General features: G+C 56.7%; 2 protein-coding genes and 1 long non-coding RNA gene across 7 annotated transcripts in view; 1 reads left to right on the forward strand and 2 right to left on the reverse strand.

The window, feature by feature from the left end:
* LRRC55 (leucine rich repeat containing 55) lies at positions 1–2,641 on the reverse strand. Its single transcript, XM_086892081.1, has 2 exons — positions 1,934–2,641; positions 1–1,852 (listed from the first exon to the last, which is right to left on the reverse strand). Exons 1-2 carry the CDS (start codon positions 2,541–2,543, stop codon positions 1,617–1,619), a joined length of 846 nt encoding a protein of 281 aa, XP_086748207.1. The 5' UTR covers positions 2,544–2,641; the 3' UTR covers positions 1–1,616.
* On the forward strand, positions 2,088–7,929 carry LOC147652408 (uncharacterized). Its single transcript, XR_015287722.1, has 2 exons — positions 2,088–2,342; positions 3,530–7,929. It is a non-coding gene; the product is annotated as an uncharacterized LOC147652408 (long non-coding RNA).
* The window catches only part of LOC111930568 (inner centromere protein-like), a 10,984-nt gene continuing 319 nt past the window's right edge, over positions 5,595–16,259 (reverse strand). For 2 of the 5 annotated variants that reach the window (XM_023928650.2, XM_023928648.2), the window contains exons 2-20: positions 15,919–16,057; positions 15,667–15,780; positions 13,840–14,528; positions 12,806–12,854; positions 12,255–12,288; positions 11,910–12,009; positions 11,307–11,394; positions 10,667–10,802; positions 10,504–10,596; positions 10,380–10,391; positions 9,824–9,933; positions 9,584–9,695; positions 8,815–8,910; positions 8,466–8,587; positions 8,201–8,279; positions 7,298–7,405; positions 7,004–7,090; positions 6,270–6,426; positions 5,595–5,911 (exon numbers count right to left, since the gene is read on the reverse strand). In XM_023928650.2, the coding sequence (XP_023784418.2) occupies positions 5,712–5,911; positions 6,270–6,426; positions 7,004–7,090; positions 7,298–7,405; positions 8,201–8,279; positions 8,466–8,587; positions 8,815–8,910; positions 9,584–9,695; positions 9,824–9,933; positions 10,380–10,391; positions 10,504–10,596; positions 10,667–10,802; positions 11,307–11,394; positions 11,910–12,009; positions 12,255–12,288; positions 12,806–12,854; positions 13,840–14,528; positions 15,667–15,780; positions 15,919–16,049 (2,517 nt within the window). In that variant the 5' untranslated portion in view covers positions 16,050–16,057 and the 3' untranslated portion in view covers positions 5,595–5,711. The remainder of the gene's footprint in view (positions 5,912–6,269; positions 6,427–7,003; positions 7,091–7,297; positions 7,406–8,200; positions 8,280–8,465; positions 8,588–8,814; positions 8,911–9,583; positions 9,696–9,823; positions 9,934–10,379; positions 10,392–10,503; positions 10,597–10,666; positions 10,803–11,306; positions 11,395–11,909; positions 12,010–12,254; positions 12,289–12,805; positions 12,855–13,839; positions 14,529–15,666; positions 15,781–15,918; positions 16,058–16,259) is intronic. The other 3 variants (XM_086892074.1, XM_023928649.2, XM_023928651.2) reach the window with 2 other exon arrangements.

The raw sequence follows: 16,259 nt of genomic DNA on the forward strand, positions 1-16,259 counted from the left end.
TGCGCTGACACTCTTTATTGTCGAGGTTTGGCGCTGAAAAAGTGCCCCGTGGTACAAAACCCGCGGTTACAAAACGTACAAAGAGCGGGGCTGGGGGAGAAGAAAAAGAAAAAGAAAAAGAAAAAGAAAAAGAAAAAGAAAAGAAAAGAAAAGAAAAGAAAAGAAAAGAAAAGAAAAGAAAAGAAAAGAAAAGAAAAGAAAAGAAAAGAAAAGAAAAGAAAAGAAAAGAAAAGAAAAGAAAAGAAAAGGAGAAAATTTAAGATAGAATAGGAAAGGAAAGGAAAGGAAAGGAAAGGAAAGGAAAGGAAAGGAAAGGAAAGGAAAGGAAAGGAAAGGAAAGGAAAGGAAAGGAAAGGAAAGGAATAGAGAAACAATAAAATCAAAAGACAAGGAGAAACAAAAGGAAAATAAAACATAAATATAAATACAAAAAGAATAGGATGAGGGCGAGGCAGAGGAAGGAGCTGGTGGGATGCAGGTGGATGCTCCATGCCCGTGTGGCTGGTCCAAGGGTGCAGGAGTTGTGGGGGGTGCAGAGGTGTGGAGCAAGGGTGTTCTTGGACTCACCAAAAGGAAAATAATAAAAACCCAGACAAAATAGAGAAGGCAGAGGCCAGGTTCCCTTTCCCGGGGCAGCGCTGGGGCTGGGGTGCAGCTGGAGCCCTTTTGGGGTGGGTTGTGGTTAAACCAAACCCCCCTCCCCATGCACTCAGCCTCCATGGGGGACAGAGGAAGGGACAAAGCAATCCCTGGGTGACCCCAGCCCTGAGCCCCCACTCCCCACCTGATCTGCTCCCATGGTGACAGGGTGACACAGTCACTAGGGACAGGTGACACAGGCACTGGGGACATGGCCATCCCGGCTGGACAGAGGGTCGTTGGCTTTCTGCATTTTTTTCCTTTTTTTTTGCCCTTTCTTAGAACTCCTTCCACCTCCCAAACCTCCCCCAGGGTGGGCAATGCTGGTGCCCAGCTTGGCCCCAAAGAGGAGGGAGATGCCACCCCTGGAAGGTGCCATCCCTGGGAGATCCCATCCCCTGGAGATGTCACAGCCCATCCCACTCGGTGGTCCCACTGCTGTCCCAGCACACCTCGGTGTCACCAGCAAGGTGCAGGCACGCCCTGGAACAGTGGTAGTGAGCTGGGTGTCAGCAGCGCTTCCTGCCCCCCTGGACTTTTGGGGAGGCTGGAGAGTATGTGCAGGATTTGGGGGGCTCCAGGGTGCTGCTTTGGGGCTGAAAGCAGGGATTTCCTCGATGCCCCCAGGAGAGTGGCTGTGGTCCCCAAGACACACACACTTTGTCTCTCCCAGGCAGAGGTGGGGGGTTCCCAGGGAATTCCCAAATCGCTGCCTCAACCAGTCCTGGGCAGTGGGAACAGCACAGGAGGGGGTCCAAGCTCACGGTGATGGGGGGGGGGGGTGCAAAAACTCCCCACTTTGGGGCAAAAGGAAGCAGGGCTGTCCCCTGGCGTCCCCGGCGTCTCGAGGGCCACCCCGGCGCGGGGGGCGGCAGGAGGGGACGCGGACAAGGCACAGTCTGGTGTCCCCGCGGGGGCGGCCGGGCCGGGGGGTGGCCGGGGCGGGGGTCTATCGGCAGTGGTGGCGGCGGCGGTCCCTAAACATCCTCGTCCTCGCTGGCCTTGCTCCAGCGGTGGCAGCAGTTGGCCGTGATGCCCAGCAGGAAGTTGGTGGCCACCGAGGCGATGGAGACGACAAAGCCAACGAAGGCGATGAAGAGATAGTCGTCGAGGGTCAGCGTGAGGTGGCAGGCCTGGAAGCTCTCCTCTGTCAGCGACAGCAGCGGGGCCCCCGCCACCTCCGGGGGAGCCCAGCACTCCGCCTGCTGCGAATCTGCGGGACGGAGGGATGGCGTCAGCCCGGCCACCGGCCCCCGGGCGGGACGGGGCGCGGGGGGGTCCCGGCAGCACCTACCCGAGGAGCAGCGCTGGATGCGCCCCCGCAGCCACTTGAGGAGGGGCTCCATGGCACAACCGCAGAGCCAGGGGTTTCCCCCCAGGCGCAGCCCCACGAGGCCGGGCAGCCCCTCCAGGGCGTCGAGGCTGAGGGCGGCCAGGCCGCCGTAGCTGAGGTCCAGCTCGCGCAGCTGGGCCAGGCCGCGGAAGGCCTGGGGGTGGACGCGGCGCAGCCCCGGGTTGTGGCTGAGGTCGAGGCGCAGCAGCGCGCTGGCCTCGCGGAACATGTCGGCGGGCACCAGGCTGAAGTTGTTGTAGCTGAGGTCCAGGTGCGCCAGGCGCCGGGCGCCGCGGAACAGCCCGGCCGGCAGCGCCGCCAGCGAGTTGTTGCGCAGGTCGAGGGCGCGCAGCTGCCCGTAGCAGCCCAGGTAGCCCGGCGGGATGCTGGCGATGCGGTTGTGGGCCAGGCTCAGGTTGCCGGTGTCCAGCGGCAGCTCGGGGGGCACGGAGAAGAGCCGCTGCCCGCTGCAGTCCACCGCCTGCCCGCGGCAGCTGCACAGCACCGGGCAGCCCGCGCCCGCCGCCGCCACCGCCGCCGCCGCCGCCAGCAGCCAGGGGCCCAGCAGCATGGCCTCGTGGCCGCGGCCCTCACGGGGCGCCGGGGGCCATCCCGCCCGCCCGCTCACGCCGAGGGCTGCCGGCGGCCGGCCGCGGGGCCGGGTTCGCGGCGGTCACAGCGACGTTCCCGGAATCCCGGCGGCATCCGGGGGGCGACGCCAAGCCCTCCGGGGGCTCCGGCGGGGCCGGCGTCGGGCCGTCACCGGCTGCCTGCGAGCGAGAGGACGGGGGAAAGCCGTGCCGGCCACACGCCCCGGCGGGGGGGCCGCAGCTGCTGCGGCCCCGGGGTGGCCTCTGGGGCAGCCTCACCCTCCCCGTGCCCCCCGGTCAGGGTCACTCCTTCAAGCATCCCCCGGGGATTCCAGGCAGAAAAGGGCCCCCCCAGTCCTGCTGACCTTGGCCAGCCCATCCTAGCCGGTGATGGGCAGAGCGGAGGTGCTGCTCCACGGCCCCGCACCGGTCCCCGCCAGCCCAAAGCCACCACGAGCTGGGGTGCCAGGGACACCCTCCCCACCTCTCTCTCGGGGGAATATCCCCATTCCCTGCACTCACCGGGGTCCTCCCAGGCCTGCGCTCGCCCCTCACCACCTGACCATGTCTGCTCCATCCTCCCTCGCCGCACCCCCCAGCTCCATCCTCTCCCACCTTGCCCCGGTCGCTCCCCATCCCCACAGCGCCCCGGCCCCCCCGTGAGGCCGGGATGCCCTGGGGTACTCACTGGCCAGGGAGGGAGCAGGGCCTGGCTCCCTGCGGTGATGTGGGGATCCTGAGTGGCGATGTGGAGGGCTCTGGATGGTGATGGAGGGTCCCCGGTGGCCGCCCACACCCCGGAGGCCGCCAAGTCGGGAGCTGGGCTTCGGCAGCGGTGGCCAAGGCTGCTGCGAGCCTGGAGATGGGAGCAGGTCTTTCCCCACCTCCTTCCTCCCCTCCTCCTCCTCGTCCTCCCTTGTCTCTCTCTTTCTCTGTCTCTTTTTTTTTTTCCTCTTTTTTTCCTTAGGGCCAGATACTGACGTGTCGGTGTCTCTTAGCAACTGCCTCCACATCTCTGAGCAACAGGAGAGCGGGATGCAGAGCCGCCGAGCCAGGGAGACAGCGGCGGGCGGAGGTGCCCCCGCCTCAGGGACCCCTGTCCAGGCCGGGGCACTGGCACCCGCACGGCCCGGGCACCCGGCAGGGATGGAGCAGGAAGAGGGGTGGCATCCTGCTCCCCTGCCCCGATCCCCAGCCCTCCTACACTCGCCCAGCCCCGGGAAGCATCCTCGTGGGATGGGGTGAATCAGGGGTTCCCAGGCGCTGAAAACAGAAACAGATGACGTGGCGGCAGAGGGGAGAAACGAGGCAGCCGGGATCCAAGGGGAGCTCTAGGATCCAAAGGGAGCGCTGGGATTCAAGGGGCACTGCCACCCTTCTGTGCTCCTGCTGTGTTCACAGCCCTAGAAAATGCTTCAGGTTGACATGGATTATTTTGCTTCACGCAAGCTGAAACATTCCCTTTCCCTTCTCTGTTTGGAAGGACACAGCGGGGTCAGCCACCTGCCCCTTTCCCATCTGAGAACGGCCCTTTGGGATCACAGGGATCCCCACGGTTTGCTCTGGGAATGCTGCAACACCATGGTTCCTGCATTTAGAGGAGCACATCCAGCCCACCCACGTCTAGGGGTTCCCTGCTTAATTCTCTCCTGCTGATTTCATGGAGCTGCTCCTTTTTCCAGCTGGCACTGGCAGCCCGATGCTGGTGCTGGGGGGCCTTTTGCTCCCCACATCCCATGGGATAGATCCTCCCTGGTGCGGCGCTGGCAGACAGACAGCACAGCCGCCTCTCCTGGGCATTAACCAGCGCTGCTCCAGGCTCCTGGAAAGCTCCTGGGAGCTCCTGCAGCGCGAGGCCCGGGGTCCCAGCGGGCTCCAGGAGCTGCGGGAGCTGAACGGAACCAGCGGCAGCACAGACACCTCATTAGCGCTCAGCCCGGAGCCTGGCAGTGCATCCCTGCCAGCAGCTGTTGGCGCCAAGGTTTTTTCCACTCCCCCACTGTTCCGGGCTCCACCGGCACCAAAGAAACTGGGAAATTGTCCACACTGGAGCTGGGCTGCAGCAGAGCTCGTGTCCTCCTCGCCCCATCCCTTGTGGAGGGGGCCTTGGGGATATCGTGCTGTGGAGCATCCCTGAGGAAGCCAGAGGACAGATGCCACCCTCTGGGGTGGGAAGCAGTCTGGCTGTCCTCCCCACCTTACCCATGAACTCCCTGCATGATCCCATCCAAAAAGCATTCCTGGGACAAAAGGTCCCTTGGGCGAGCACTGGCTCTGGGACTGAGAGCTCCAAGAACTTCCAGCCCCTTTACATGGAAGGAGTGGCAGGATGGCTTCAGGGATTCTGTCCCTATAAATCTACCTTACAGCCAGAGCCATTTCTCTTTCACTCCATCCCTGTTCCCGTCAATCCATGTGCACTCAGGCACATGGAGTGGGATAGGTGCAGCTCTGCTACTGAGGTTGGGGAGGGGGGAATGTGTGAAAGCTGGCACACTGACAGATCCCCTGGGGAACCTTCACCTCCCTCACCCTCCCCAAATCAACTCAACTTCTGCTCAAGACAGGCTGTCCCACTGCCCCTGCCACAACAGGATCCAGAGCAGAGCCTGGGCTTCCTTTTTCCATTAGAAAAACACAGTGAGGAGGCATTAGCCACTGCTTAAATTGTCCAGGGAGATTTTTCCAACAGCAGGAAGAATATTCTGGCTCAGACTAAGATGAGTGCACAGGAATTGCTAAAGGAAAAGGAATTAAGGAAAATAATTAAGTCAGTAAAGATGGACAAATACATAAATATAGTAAATATATAAAAAAAAAAGCCTTACAAAAACATTATCCCCTCTGGAGGATTAAAAAACCTGATCTTCCCTACAGCAATTTCCAAGCTTCCTCGTACGAGGGAATATCCTAAGTGAATAGGAAATGAGGCAGACTAGGAAAGGGCTCTGGTTGCAGAATTAGTAACTGTGATTTCTGCAAGGCAAAAGGCACAGTCACCAAGGTACGGGAAAGGAGACACCCACTGAGTGTTGGCCTTTATATTAAACAACTTTATTTCTGTACAGAAGAAGGAAAAAAAGAAGTTAAAATTGTAAACACGGGGTAAGTAGAAGACAGTCCCTAGAAGCCCCTTTTGCTGCCTTGGTTCAGCTCTGGAAGGTGCAGGAGGGGCCGCAGGAAGGGCCAGGTGGGGAGTGCCACACTGCTGAGCTCGTGCGCTTGAAGTAGCGGGGTTTGCTCTTGTAGAAGATGTGCTCCAGCCTAGGGCTGGGGATGGCCCCAAATAGCACGTCCAGGTCAGGGGGGTTGTAGTACTGGTGCATGATGGCCTGCTGGAGCTGTGCCCCTGCAGGAACAATAGCAACAACACATGGATACAAGCGCTGCCTCAGCCCACAGGACTGGCACTCCCCTTTCCCCTCTGAGAAGCCAGGAGCTGTGCAGGAGGGGTAGGACACGTCCCACAGCCACCACACCTCACTTCTCAAGAGTTGGGGCTGTCTCCCCCCTTTCCTCTCAGAGGACTCTGGTTTCACCTTAACCCATGAGTGCTTGAAGGATGTAGTGCTGATCCTGTCAGCACAGACAGCTGGGATCTGCCAGAGGTGCACACACTCCTGGACTGTGCTTTGGGATGGCTCCAAGCAAGGCTGAAAAGCTCCAGGGCAGAAGGGAAAGGAAGCCAGCCCAGAGCTGGCACTTACCATCAGCCCAGGCAGGGACAGGTTTCCGTGGGTTGCTCTCATCATCTGTGGAGTCATCGCTGTTCAGATCCAGCCCATAGCTGTTCTCATTGGCCGGGGGTGACCCTGGTCCTTGAGCACCCTTCAGGGACCCGAGGCAGGATGTGGAGAGGGATTTCTGAAACCACACAGAGAGCTGTGATGAGCAAGGGGAAGCAGCACTTCTATGGCTGGGATGGCCACCAGAGCCCCAAAGCACTCAAATCATGAACCAACATAAAACTGTCACCGGGCTCCGTGCCTTGACACCCGCTCTTAACACTCCCTCCCCTCCTGTTTTCTGTGGAAAAACCTGGGAAAGGCACACTCTGCATGTCTCAGCACTCGACTCTACTCCTGAACCCTTCCACACATTCTGTCTCATATTCCCTCGCTGGAGCTCCGACACAGCCTGGACGGAGCCCATAGCCCCAGAAGAGATTCCCAGCAGAGACAGCGTCGCATCCCAGCTCCGGGCAGCCTTTCCTGTCGCTCTGCCCATGGAAGCCTGCCCGGCTGCCCAGGGTCGCTCCCGCGGGGATGTCGCCTCAGGACCTGCTGCCCTCCTGTGGCCGCTTCCAGCATCTTTTCCGCCACCAACCACTTGTTTTTCCATCGGATTCCCTGTGCCGAGCGCTGCGGGGGCTCCGAGCTGCGGGGGCTAAGTAGCCCCAGAAGGGTGGCCACCCGAAGGCTGTGCCGGGGCCAGGGCTCACCTTGACGGCTTTGTTCGGCCATGTCCCAGGAGCTGCTGGTTGAGTGGGCTTTTTCTCCTCTCCCGGCTGCTGTTGACCATCAGCCTCCTGTAAGACACGGGAATTAAGTCATTTCTCACTCACACAGAACAGACTCTGACACAGAGCTGTGTTCTCGGCAGCTCTGGCAACATTCAGCCCTCAGTGCCTCTGTGGCTTCTTCTGTAGAAATAACCCCAAATCCAAGACTCCTAAATAAAGCCACTCCTGTCTCTCTGCTCAGGTCCAACCTGGCTCTCTGGAGCCCACACTCACCCTCTCTGCTTGGAGCCAGACATTAAGAGCTGGGAAAAGGCATTCTGGTGGCTCATATCTTTTGTCCAGCCCAGGCCCAAGGGGCAGCTCTTTGGGACTTTCTTTCCCCTAATAAAGAGAAAAAAAATAACTGTTGAAGCTCCTTTTTAATCCAAACTATTTCTCCTCAAGTTTCCCTCCGGTGCTGCTCAGCACTTGGAGTTACTTCCATTTTTCTCCTGCCTGAAAAAGCTTTGCCAGGCTCATTCTGGCCCAGCTGCTGGCAACACAGGAAGGATTCAGACCTTAAATTAAATTTATACAGCACAAAAGAGTCCAAGTGCCAGGGACTGAGGGAAGGAGTGCAGCAGGAGCCCACACAGGAGGAAGAATTGATCCTGAAGAGGAAGAACCATTTGGGGCATTGATTTTTCACTAATGAAGCAATGAATTTAAGAGTAGAGAGTGAAAGCAAATGTTAGTGTGATATTTCAAGACCAGCAACCTTGACTTAAAGCCCCAATGTTCTTTGTGTGAGTGCAAATGAAGTGACACAGAACCATGTGGCACCTGAGGTTTGGGGGTCATGTCCTTTGGGCACAATGAGGAAATGTGGCAGTAAAACATGAATAAATTTCTTATTTCCACATTGATTTCAGCATCAGTGAATGCTTTCTTTGGGGTGTTCTTCCAATTGCCATTTCATGACTGTCACCATACCATGACAGGGCTGAGGGCTCACCTGTCAGGCAGGGAACTCCCTGCCCTAGGCTTGTTCCTGCACAGCACCTCTGTACAATAACGATCATTAGTTTCATTGTATTTGACCCTCTAAACAAAATCCCAGCAACACAGCACTTGGAAAACACCTAATCCTGAACCCAGTGCTGCAGAGAGGCTGATCCCAGAACACTCCAGCTCCACCTTGGTGGCCTTGCCAGCCAACGCTGCTGGCTCCTGCTGTGCTTGGGGGGGCTTCTCCTTCCCTCGCTGCTTGGGATCCCTGGGGGAAAAGCAAGAATTTAGAGAGACAAGCATGTCCAGCTGTCCCTCACCCTCTTACAGGCTCCTGCTTCTGTCCCCCAACCTCCAGACAGCCCCAGAACCCAGGTGCAACATCACATTTACATCCACTGCTTCCCCATGGCCATGGTGAATTCCCTGATCCAGGACAGGCACCAGCTCGCACCTCTCCTTTGCTTGTCCCAGTTGTTGCTGCTCCAGAAGGTTCTTCAGTTCCAAGACTGTCTTCCCCCTTTCCTTCACTTCATCCTCTCTTTTCTGCAGTGGTTCTTGCTGCTCCTTTTCCTCCTGAAGAAACAAGAGGAAAACCCTGTAAGGCTCCAGCAGCTAGAACATTTCTCCCTTGTGTCCCAACCCAACCTCAGCTGCCTGGACAGAGATCTGGCAGCCCAGGCCCCAAAATCCCTGCAGAAGCAGGCAGTGACCTGTCCCTATCCTACCAGCCACACTAACACAGCAGGTCCCTGCTATCCCTGTCCTTCTCCATGTGCAGGAGGGTCCTGAGTTGCTCTTACCCCTTTCAGGGCTTTCTGCCTCCGTGCCTCCACTTCCCCATGTTTCTTGGACCCTTTCCTCTTGCTCCGGTCCTCTGCCACCTTCTCTTCCTTCACCTGTGAGATGTGCACCACAGAAAGCCACACCTGTCAGCTCCACCGCTCCAAGGATATACCTCACAGCCTTGGAGGGAGGTCTGGAACTTGGGATATCCCAGATCCCAAGGAGACTGAGACCGAGCAGTGGGTGCGCGTTTGTCCGCTCAAGGTTTGGGAAGGGCTGAAAGGAACATCACTCCTTGTTTTCCAAGGCTGAACCTTTCCAAAAGTTTCTTCAGTCCAGCCCAAAATGAGCAGCTAGGCCTCAACCCAGAGGCTGCTCAGGCTCTGGGCCCTCAGGCACAGCCCCCTCAGCCCTTCACAGCCATAACACAGCAGCAGCACTGGCATGTGGCCACCAGCTCACCAGCCTGTGCCTCCAGAAAGGGTCAGGTCAGGCTCTGAAACCCAAACCTAGCCCAAATGCACCCCCTGCTGAGTTACACTCCAGTCCAATCACGTGGGATAGGTGAGGCTGTCACCTGCAGGGCAGACAGGGGCTGCCACATTCCCTGAACACAGAGCAGCATCAACAGGACCTGTCCCAACAGGAATGTGCAGAGGGATTGAGAACAAAAGCCTCCCCTTGTCAGAAGGAATTCTAGCATGCATGGACTTTGCCAGTGCCCTGTTCACACCTCCCTGGTCTCACAGCTCTCAGAGAGGCCCAAAGCCCACTCAGTCTTCTCACCTTCTCATCACTCTGCAGGATCTTCTGCTCCATCCGCTTTTTCTTCTTTTCCTCCATCTGTTCTGCACGCTCCCGAGCCTGCAGGGCCTTCTTCAGACGCTCTTCCCGCTTCCTGGGCAGCGCGTGGGCAAGAGGGGCCCGTTAGCCCTGCCTGCTCCCAAAGTGCTCATTCCAAGTGGGAAGCACAAGGCAAGTCTGTGCTGACCAAGGAAAGAGCAAGGTGAATGGGGCCCAACGCACTGTTTCATTTCTGCCTGACGCCGTCTCTTCTCCTCCTCCACTTTCTTCCTCCTCTGCTCCTCAGCCTCCTGCTTCTTCCGGAGGTTCTCTAGTCTCTGCCTCTCCTTCTCCTGAAAGGACGAGAGTTCAGACTGTACCAGGTGCTGTGTCTCCCTCAGGCAGCCTGGTACATGCAGTTACTGTTGGAGTCCTTCACCTGAACACTGGGACAGGGAGTGAGCAGAAGGGGAGACAACACATATTTGGCAACTGGGACTATCTGATGCAAACAGAGGTACAGGAGGGAAAAACCACAGTTCTTCAGCTGCCCAGAATATATTTAGAAAAGAACACCACACCCACTAGGTGACCACTTAACCCAGGAGTCAGAAAAATGGTGCAGAGGGAGCACAGTGCAGCCTGGCTCAGAGGCCAGAAGCTCCCAGCAGTGCCAGTCCCAGCAGAACACACCTGCACAGAGATCCTGCCACCTCACCACTGGTGTGGCCAGAGGGCTGATGGACATCAGCATGAGGGGAGAGAGCGGTCAGCCCCACAGATAAGGTGCCATACTTACAACAAAGTCTCCCTGCAGAGAAAGGGAATAAAAAAAACATCATTAAAGGTTTGGAAGTAACACCAGAGCTCCTCTTCCCAGCACATGCAGCCTGCTTCCCTCCTGCCCCTCAGACGTGACACACCTTCAGGGGGGGCCGGGTGGGAGTGTTGCGCTTGATGAAGTCCTTGATGCCACCCCCTTGTCCCTGCAGGAAGTTCTTCAGTGGCCTGACAGCCTGAGGGGAGAGAGGGAGGGAGCTCAGGGCCTGCCTGGGACAGGGGACACAGGGCTCTGGCACCACTCACCTTGCTGGCTGGAGAGGGGGATGATGGAGCCTGGTTTGCTGAGGTCTTGAGCTTCTCATCCAAAGGGGAAAGGGGCCGGCCCCCCATGTGCTGCCCCTGCCACAGGACACCCAGGGCTTGCTTGCAGCCTTTCATCCTGGTGGCATTAGCAGGAGGGACATGAAGTGGCTGTCACACCCTCCAGAGGGATTTACTGGCTATTACACCTTTCTCCCAAACCTCACCAGCAACACACAGTGAGGAGACACATCAGGTATTCCGGGAGCCAGGTCAGGTATTCCAGACACTCACACAGACAAAAATAACCAGGTCAGTCACTTGCACCTCAGGAGCCCTCGGATTTATCTCCCAGCTCTGAGCTAACTGTGCTAAGGCACCTCTGCTGGTTTGTGCAGGACCTCAGGTGCTCTTCCCCGTGCCAGACCCACTCCCAGAGCCAAACAAGGCTCCAAAAACCTTCCAAGACACTCAAAAAGACTTCCAAGACACAGGATCTGGCCAAATGAGATTTCAGAGCTACTGGAAGTAGGGAGAGAAAGGCAGGGAAACAATCCCCCTCAACCTTTTTTTAGTACAGATTACTTCAAATGCTAAACCCGAGACCCCTGGCTCATCCCTGCTACCTTGCAGCATCTCCTACCACATGCGGGAGGAATTCTCTCGGGACTTGGCACAGTTGGGTTGTTCCTGGCTCTTCTGAGGTTCACTGTTGGGATTTACATGGCTTCCTGTGGAGAAACCTGCAGTCAGTGCCACGTGTGAGGCATCCAGCTCCCTCCAGGGACTCTTTCCTCCATTCCAGCTCCAGCTGCTTGTCACATCCTGCAAATCCCACAGGGAACAAAAACCTCCCCCCAACTCCTCCTTCTTGCTCAGAGGCACAGAAAATAATCAGGGCCTCTAAATCTTCACATAATGCAACCCCAGAGGGAAAGGATATGACATTCTGTGGAAGAATCCACAGAGGAGCTCCTTCCCAAACGTCCCCACTCACTTGTTGCACAGACTGAAGCTGGACAGGGCAACATTTGTCTCATGGCTTGGACACATTTACATATCCTTTCCCACCTAACTAATGTCTCACCTCTTCAGGAGGTCCAAACTTTACCCGGAAAACCTTCTTGACTAGTCAGAGGTGGTTCTGTTTCAAATCCCTTATTTCACAGGAACATCCCCCACTGAGCCCTAGGCCTGTGTTTTCTGTGGGTTTCATGCAAGGAAAGCAAGACCACTCAGAAATTACCTGCAGCATTCCCTGCCTGCTGCTCCAGAGGGGACAGGTGCTGTGCAGGAGGGCTGGCAGCTTGGGGACTTGTGCTTGGAATAAGGACATCTCCAGGAGCCTGCAGGGAAAGGGGACAAACATTCCCGTGGCACAGCTGCTCCAAAGAACAAGGCTACCAGGGACCTGCTGCCCTGGAAAAGCCAGCTGCTTGCTCAGATAGGGTCTGCCTCCTTCCCAGTGAGGGCTGTGCTGGCTCATTTTGGGACATCAGCCACATCCCTGCATCCAGTGACAACATCAGCAAAGGTGCTGACTCAGCAAGAAGGCTTCCACACAGTCTGAGCGTTGATCCTTGGAACTCACCTTTTCCCTTGGGGAATTTGGCTCCAGGTCAGGCCTGTAAAGGAAAAGCTATTTTAATAATTTAAATTCTCACTGAAGGTGAGTTACAGGTGATGGAGGCAGTGTATGGGACTCCAAGGAAGGTGAAGGTTCCTAAGCACATCCAGAGGCTGTTCCAGCCAGGCACTTCAAGATTGGGCTGTAAATTCCTCTGAGGGACTGTCCTGCTGTGCTGCTGGCCCATAACCACCTTGGGCCCCAGTAGCAGGAAAGGAGGGGACTCTGACAGCCTTGGGCTGTCCCTTCCCCAGAGCAGACCTGAGTGAACACCAACTTTCTGGGGCTAGTAGCAGCCAGGAATTCCAGGAACTCCAAGACACACCAACACCACCCCAGTGAAGGACTTAATCTCACTGTGCCTGAACAGCGCAACCTGAAATCTCATCCAGCCCCAGGTGACAGCAACACCTGAGCAGTCCTTGACAAAATCCATGGCAGAAAATCCACCAGGAGAGCATCCTTTACAGGGAACACTGGAATCCCTTCCCACTTGCCTTATGTGACAGCCTCACCTTGTGTCGCTGATCACATCTTCCACAAAAACCTCCAAGGAGCTCTGACCTGAAGAGGAAAGCCTAAGTGGAGCTGGGGAGTTCACTCCCAGGCTCCCAACAGCCACAGGGTGCACATGAAAGAGCTCAGGCTTCCTCCCAGGAACATGGATTGCTCAGCTTTCCCCACCAGCACCACACCTCCCTCAAGTGCCACAGAATCTGGAGTGGGCTGGGAAGGCAGAGCACCAAGGCAGCAGCTTTGCTGCTTGCAGCCTGCTCCAGCTGCCTGTGTCACAGCCAGCATTCCCAGGCCATTGGCTGCAGCTCCTGCCTCCCTGCACGCTCTGGTGCAGGGATCCGGGGGGTTTGGGCTGATTCCAGGCTCATTCCACCCCCCCATCACACCCCTTCGCTCCAAGTGTTATAACAAATGCCTGGATACGGCGTGACTCAAGGCTGACAAAGCTGAATTCCAGGGGCCTCCATGCTCCACCACAGCCTGTTTGCCTGCAGCAGCAATGGTTTTGGAAAGCCCAAGCAGCCAAACCCTGTCAGGAGCAGCAGAAATAGTGGATACAAGGGATTCAGAGCTACCAGGAATAGCCTGGGCTCCATAACCCCTGTTCCTCTGGTGACACAGCTAGTTTGAGTCTTTTCTATCCTCACCCAAAAAGCATTTGAGCTCCTCTGCCCATTTCAGCCTAACTTCATGGCTGCACTTTCAGCCCTATTGATTTTTTTTGAGAGTTGGCAGAACTCATAAATTAAAGCTCTTCCCCAGGGAATGCAGCAGTCTTTCCCAATCTAAAGGCACACATGGCTGGAACCAGCCTGGCCATGCTCTCCCGTCCACAATTGTGCTTTTTGCCAATTCCCAACCCGTGTACCCCAACTCCACCTGCCCCCCAGCCTTTTCACCTGTTGCAACAACACCCTGGCTTGAAGTTGCACCCCAGAAGCCCACAAGGACAAAGAGACTTGGGGGAGCTGGAGCCAGGGATGAGCCACTCCACACCGCTCAATTCCCACATGGAAGCAGTGCAGGGACTCACAGCTCACTCTGCTGGAGGCCGAGGAGGATTCTCGCGCTGCTGCCTTCCTGGCCATGGCCCTGCTGATGGATCTCCGGATCATGTTCTCCCTCCTGCTGGCCAGGGAGCATTTTTCTGCCAGGGAAGTCCTATGGCTCTTGCGGGGGGCAGCCAGCCCGCTCCGGCGGCGCATCCTGGATTTCTCTGTTGCACTTTTACTAGGGGAGTCCTGGAAGAGCAGCATCTCAAGGTCTTGAGGAGATCCATCTCCTTGGAGCACAGCAGGATCACCAGTCTGAGCAGCCTTGGGAGTGGAGGTGCTGGCTCGCCTGGGGTCCTGTTCCCCATCCCTTCCTGGCTGTTCAGCTGGGATCCCAGGGACACCAGGGACCTCCTGGAGCTCTGCTGCTGCATCACCCTCAGGCAGCTGCTCCTCCGAAACTGCTGGAGGGGCTGCTTCACCCCCAGCAGCACCCTGGGGACACTCCTGGCAATCCAGGTCTGCTGTGAGAACATGTGCTTTCACAGGCTGCTTCCTGGGTTGAGCTGGGGGCTGGGGTGTGATGCCAGCCTGAGATTCCAGAGCGCAGCCAGGCACAGATACATCCTGCCCCTCACAGCCAGGGCTCTGGGACTGCTCCTTGCTCAGGCACCTCTGGGAATTCAGACTGGAAGACAACAGCTTGACACCACTCCTCCTTCGGGAAAACCTTAAAGGGAAAGAATTTTGAAGGAAAATAATTTTGAAGGAAATGATGTCCACTTCCAAGTAAGTTTTAGAGGGAAAAGTGGACAGTGTAAAAGTGAAGCTGCTGCTCACTTCTCCACTCCACCATTTCCCCCTCACAGCCCCTCCTATCCTTGGGGAGAGGCATACAGACACAGCCCACGTGGGAGCTCACACACAAGGGCTGTGCCACACAGACACAGCCCAGGCTGGGTATCAAGAGTCGGGTATGGAGAAATGGGCATGGGAAAGTTGTATTTAGCCCTACACCAAGGTCTGGGTTTAAACCTCACCCTGGGAACAGTGCACAGCAGAGGACAGCACTTACAGAGGGACGACACACGGTGTGCCACCTTCCTGCTGACAGGCCTGGCTGCATCAGCACCTCTCCCCAAACCAAGTTTAAATGAGGGAAAACACCAACAGGAGTGAGCTGGGCTGCTCCCCTGGAGAAGGTGTGACCTGAGCACCCAGAGCAGGGCCGAGAGCTCTCCTGCTCTGATCCGCAGTGCTGCTTTTCCCACTCTCCCTCGCACACACACAAACCTCCCACGCTCCCGCTATTCCTGCTGCTCTCCCCACCCTCCATGTCTGCATCCTGACAGTCTCCCAGCTCTAGCTCTTCCTCCTGTGGGCTTTTCACCACAGTTAGAATGATTTTAGTGCCCTAACACACCAACGGATCAGGTTTGGGCAGCTTTAGAAGTTTGGTTCCAGGCAAATCACTTGGAATTTCCACTTCAGTCCCTTAATAAACCCTTGGAGTCTCCCTGCCAATTTTGACACGGTGCTGGGAATACAACCCTTTCCCAAGCTTTCCAGGCACTGACACAGAGGCTTAGGGAGTGAACACCAGGAGCAGCAACCACAGGCCAAAAGCCAAACCCAGTGAGACAAAATCCAAATCTAAAAAGACATGAAAATAGAGTGTTTATTATTCTTTAACTATAAACAGGGAAAAAAAAAAGTGAAGGAAAGCAGCCAACTTCATCCCAAACTCTCACCAGAATCCAAACAGTGAGCAATCCCAATGTATCCCTTTGATAACTGAGGGAATGCAGGCACTGATTTGTTTAATCCAAACACCATGAGGCAGAGCCAGAGGAAGCTGACCCACCTACCTCCTCCTGCTCAGCTCCTTGTTTTCCTCCCTCATCGAGGAGGACTGCCTTTTCCTGAGCTTCCTTCTCTGCGACGGCGTTTTGGGCAAGAGCATAGGCTCATCCCTGAAGCTGCTGTGAGGCAGAGCACAGATTGCTTCTCTCACTGCCCACATCAACCCTCCCAAAACAAAGGAAGGATGGGGCCCAAACCCACCCACACCCAGCTGGGAGCTCAGGTGGGCAGAGGGGTCCCCTCAGGGCAGCCCCTACCTCTTGAGCATCCTCATGCCCTGCTCCTCCACTTCCCGCAGCCAGGCCAGGTGCTTGTTATGGGCATCACAGAGGAAGCGGGACAGCCTCTGCCCACAGACTTCCAGCAGCTGCTGGGGACCCTCTGCCATTGCCTTGCCTGGAACACAGAGCGGGAGGAGAAGGCTGGTGGGCAGCCAGGATACCCCTCAATGTGGGAAAGAGAAACGCAGGTAGCAGGGTGCTCCCAGGCATGAGAGGGAAATTAAGACAGGTCGGAGCACAGATGTTGGGTGATTCCCCCTCCACGCCCCATACTCCCGGGGACCCTCCCAAGCTCCCAGGGACCCTCCAGGGAGTTC

Source organism: Cyanistes caeruleus, chromosome 6 (genome assembly GCF_971803275.1).
Source record: "Cyanistes caeruleus chromosome 6, bCyaCae1.hap1.1, whole genome shotgun sequence".
Taxonomy (NCBI): domain Eukaryota; kingdom Metazoa; phylum Chordata; class Aves; order Passeriformes; family Paridae; genus Cyanistes; species Cyanistes caeruleus.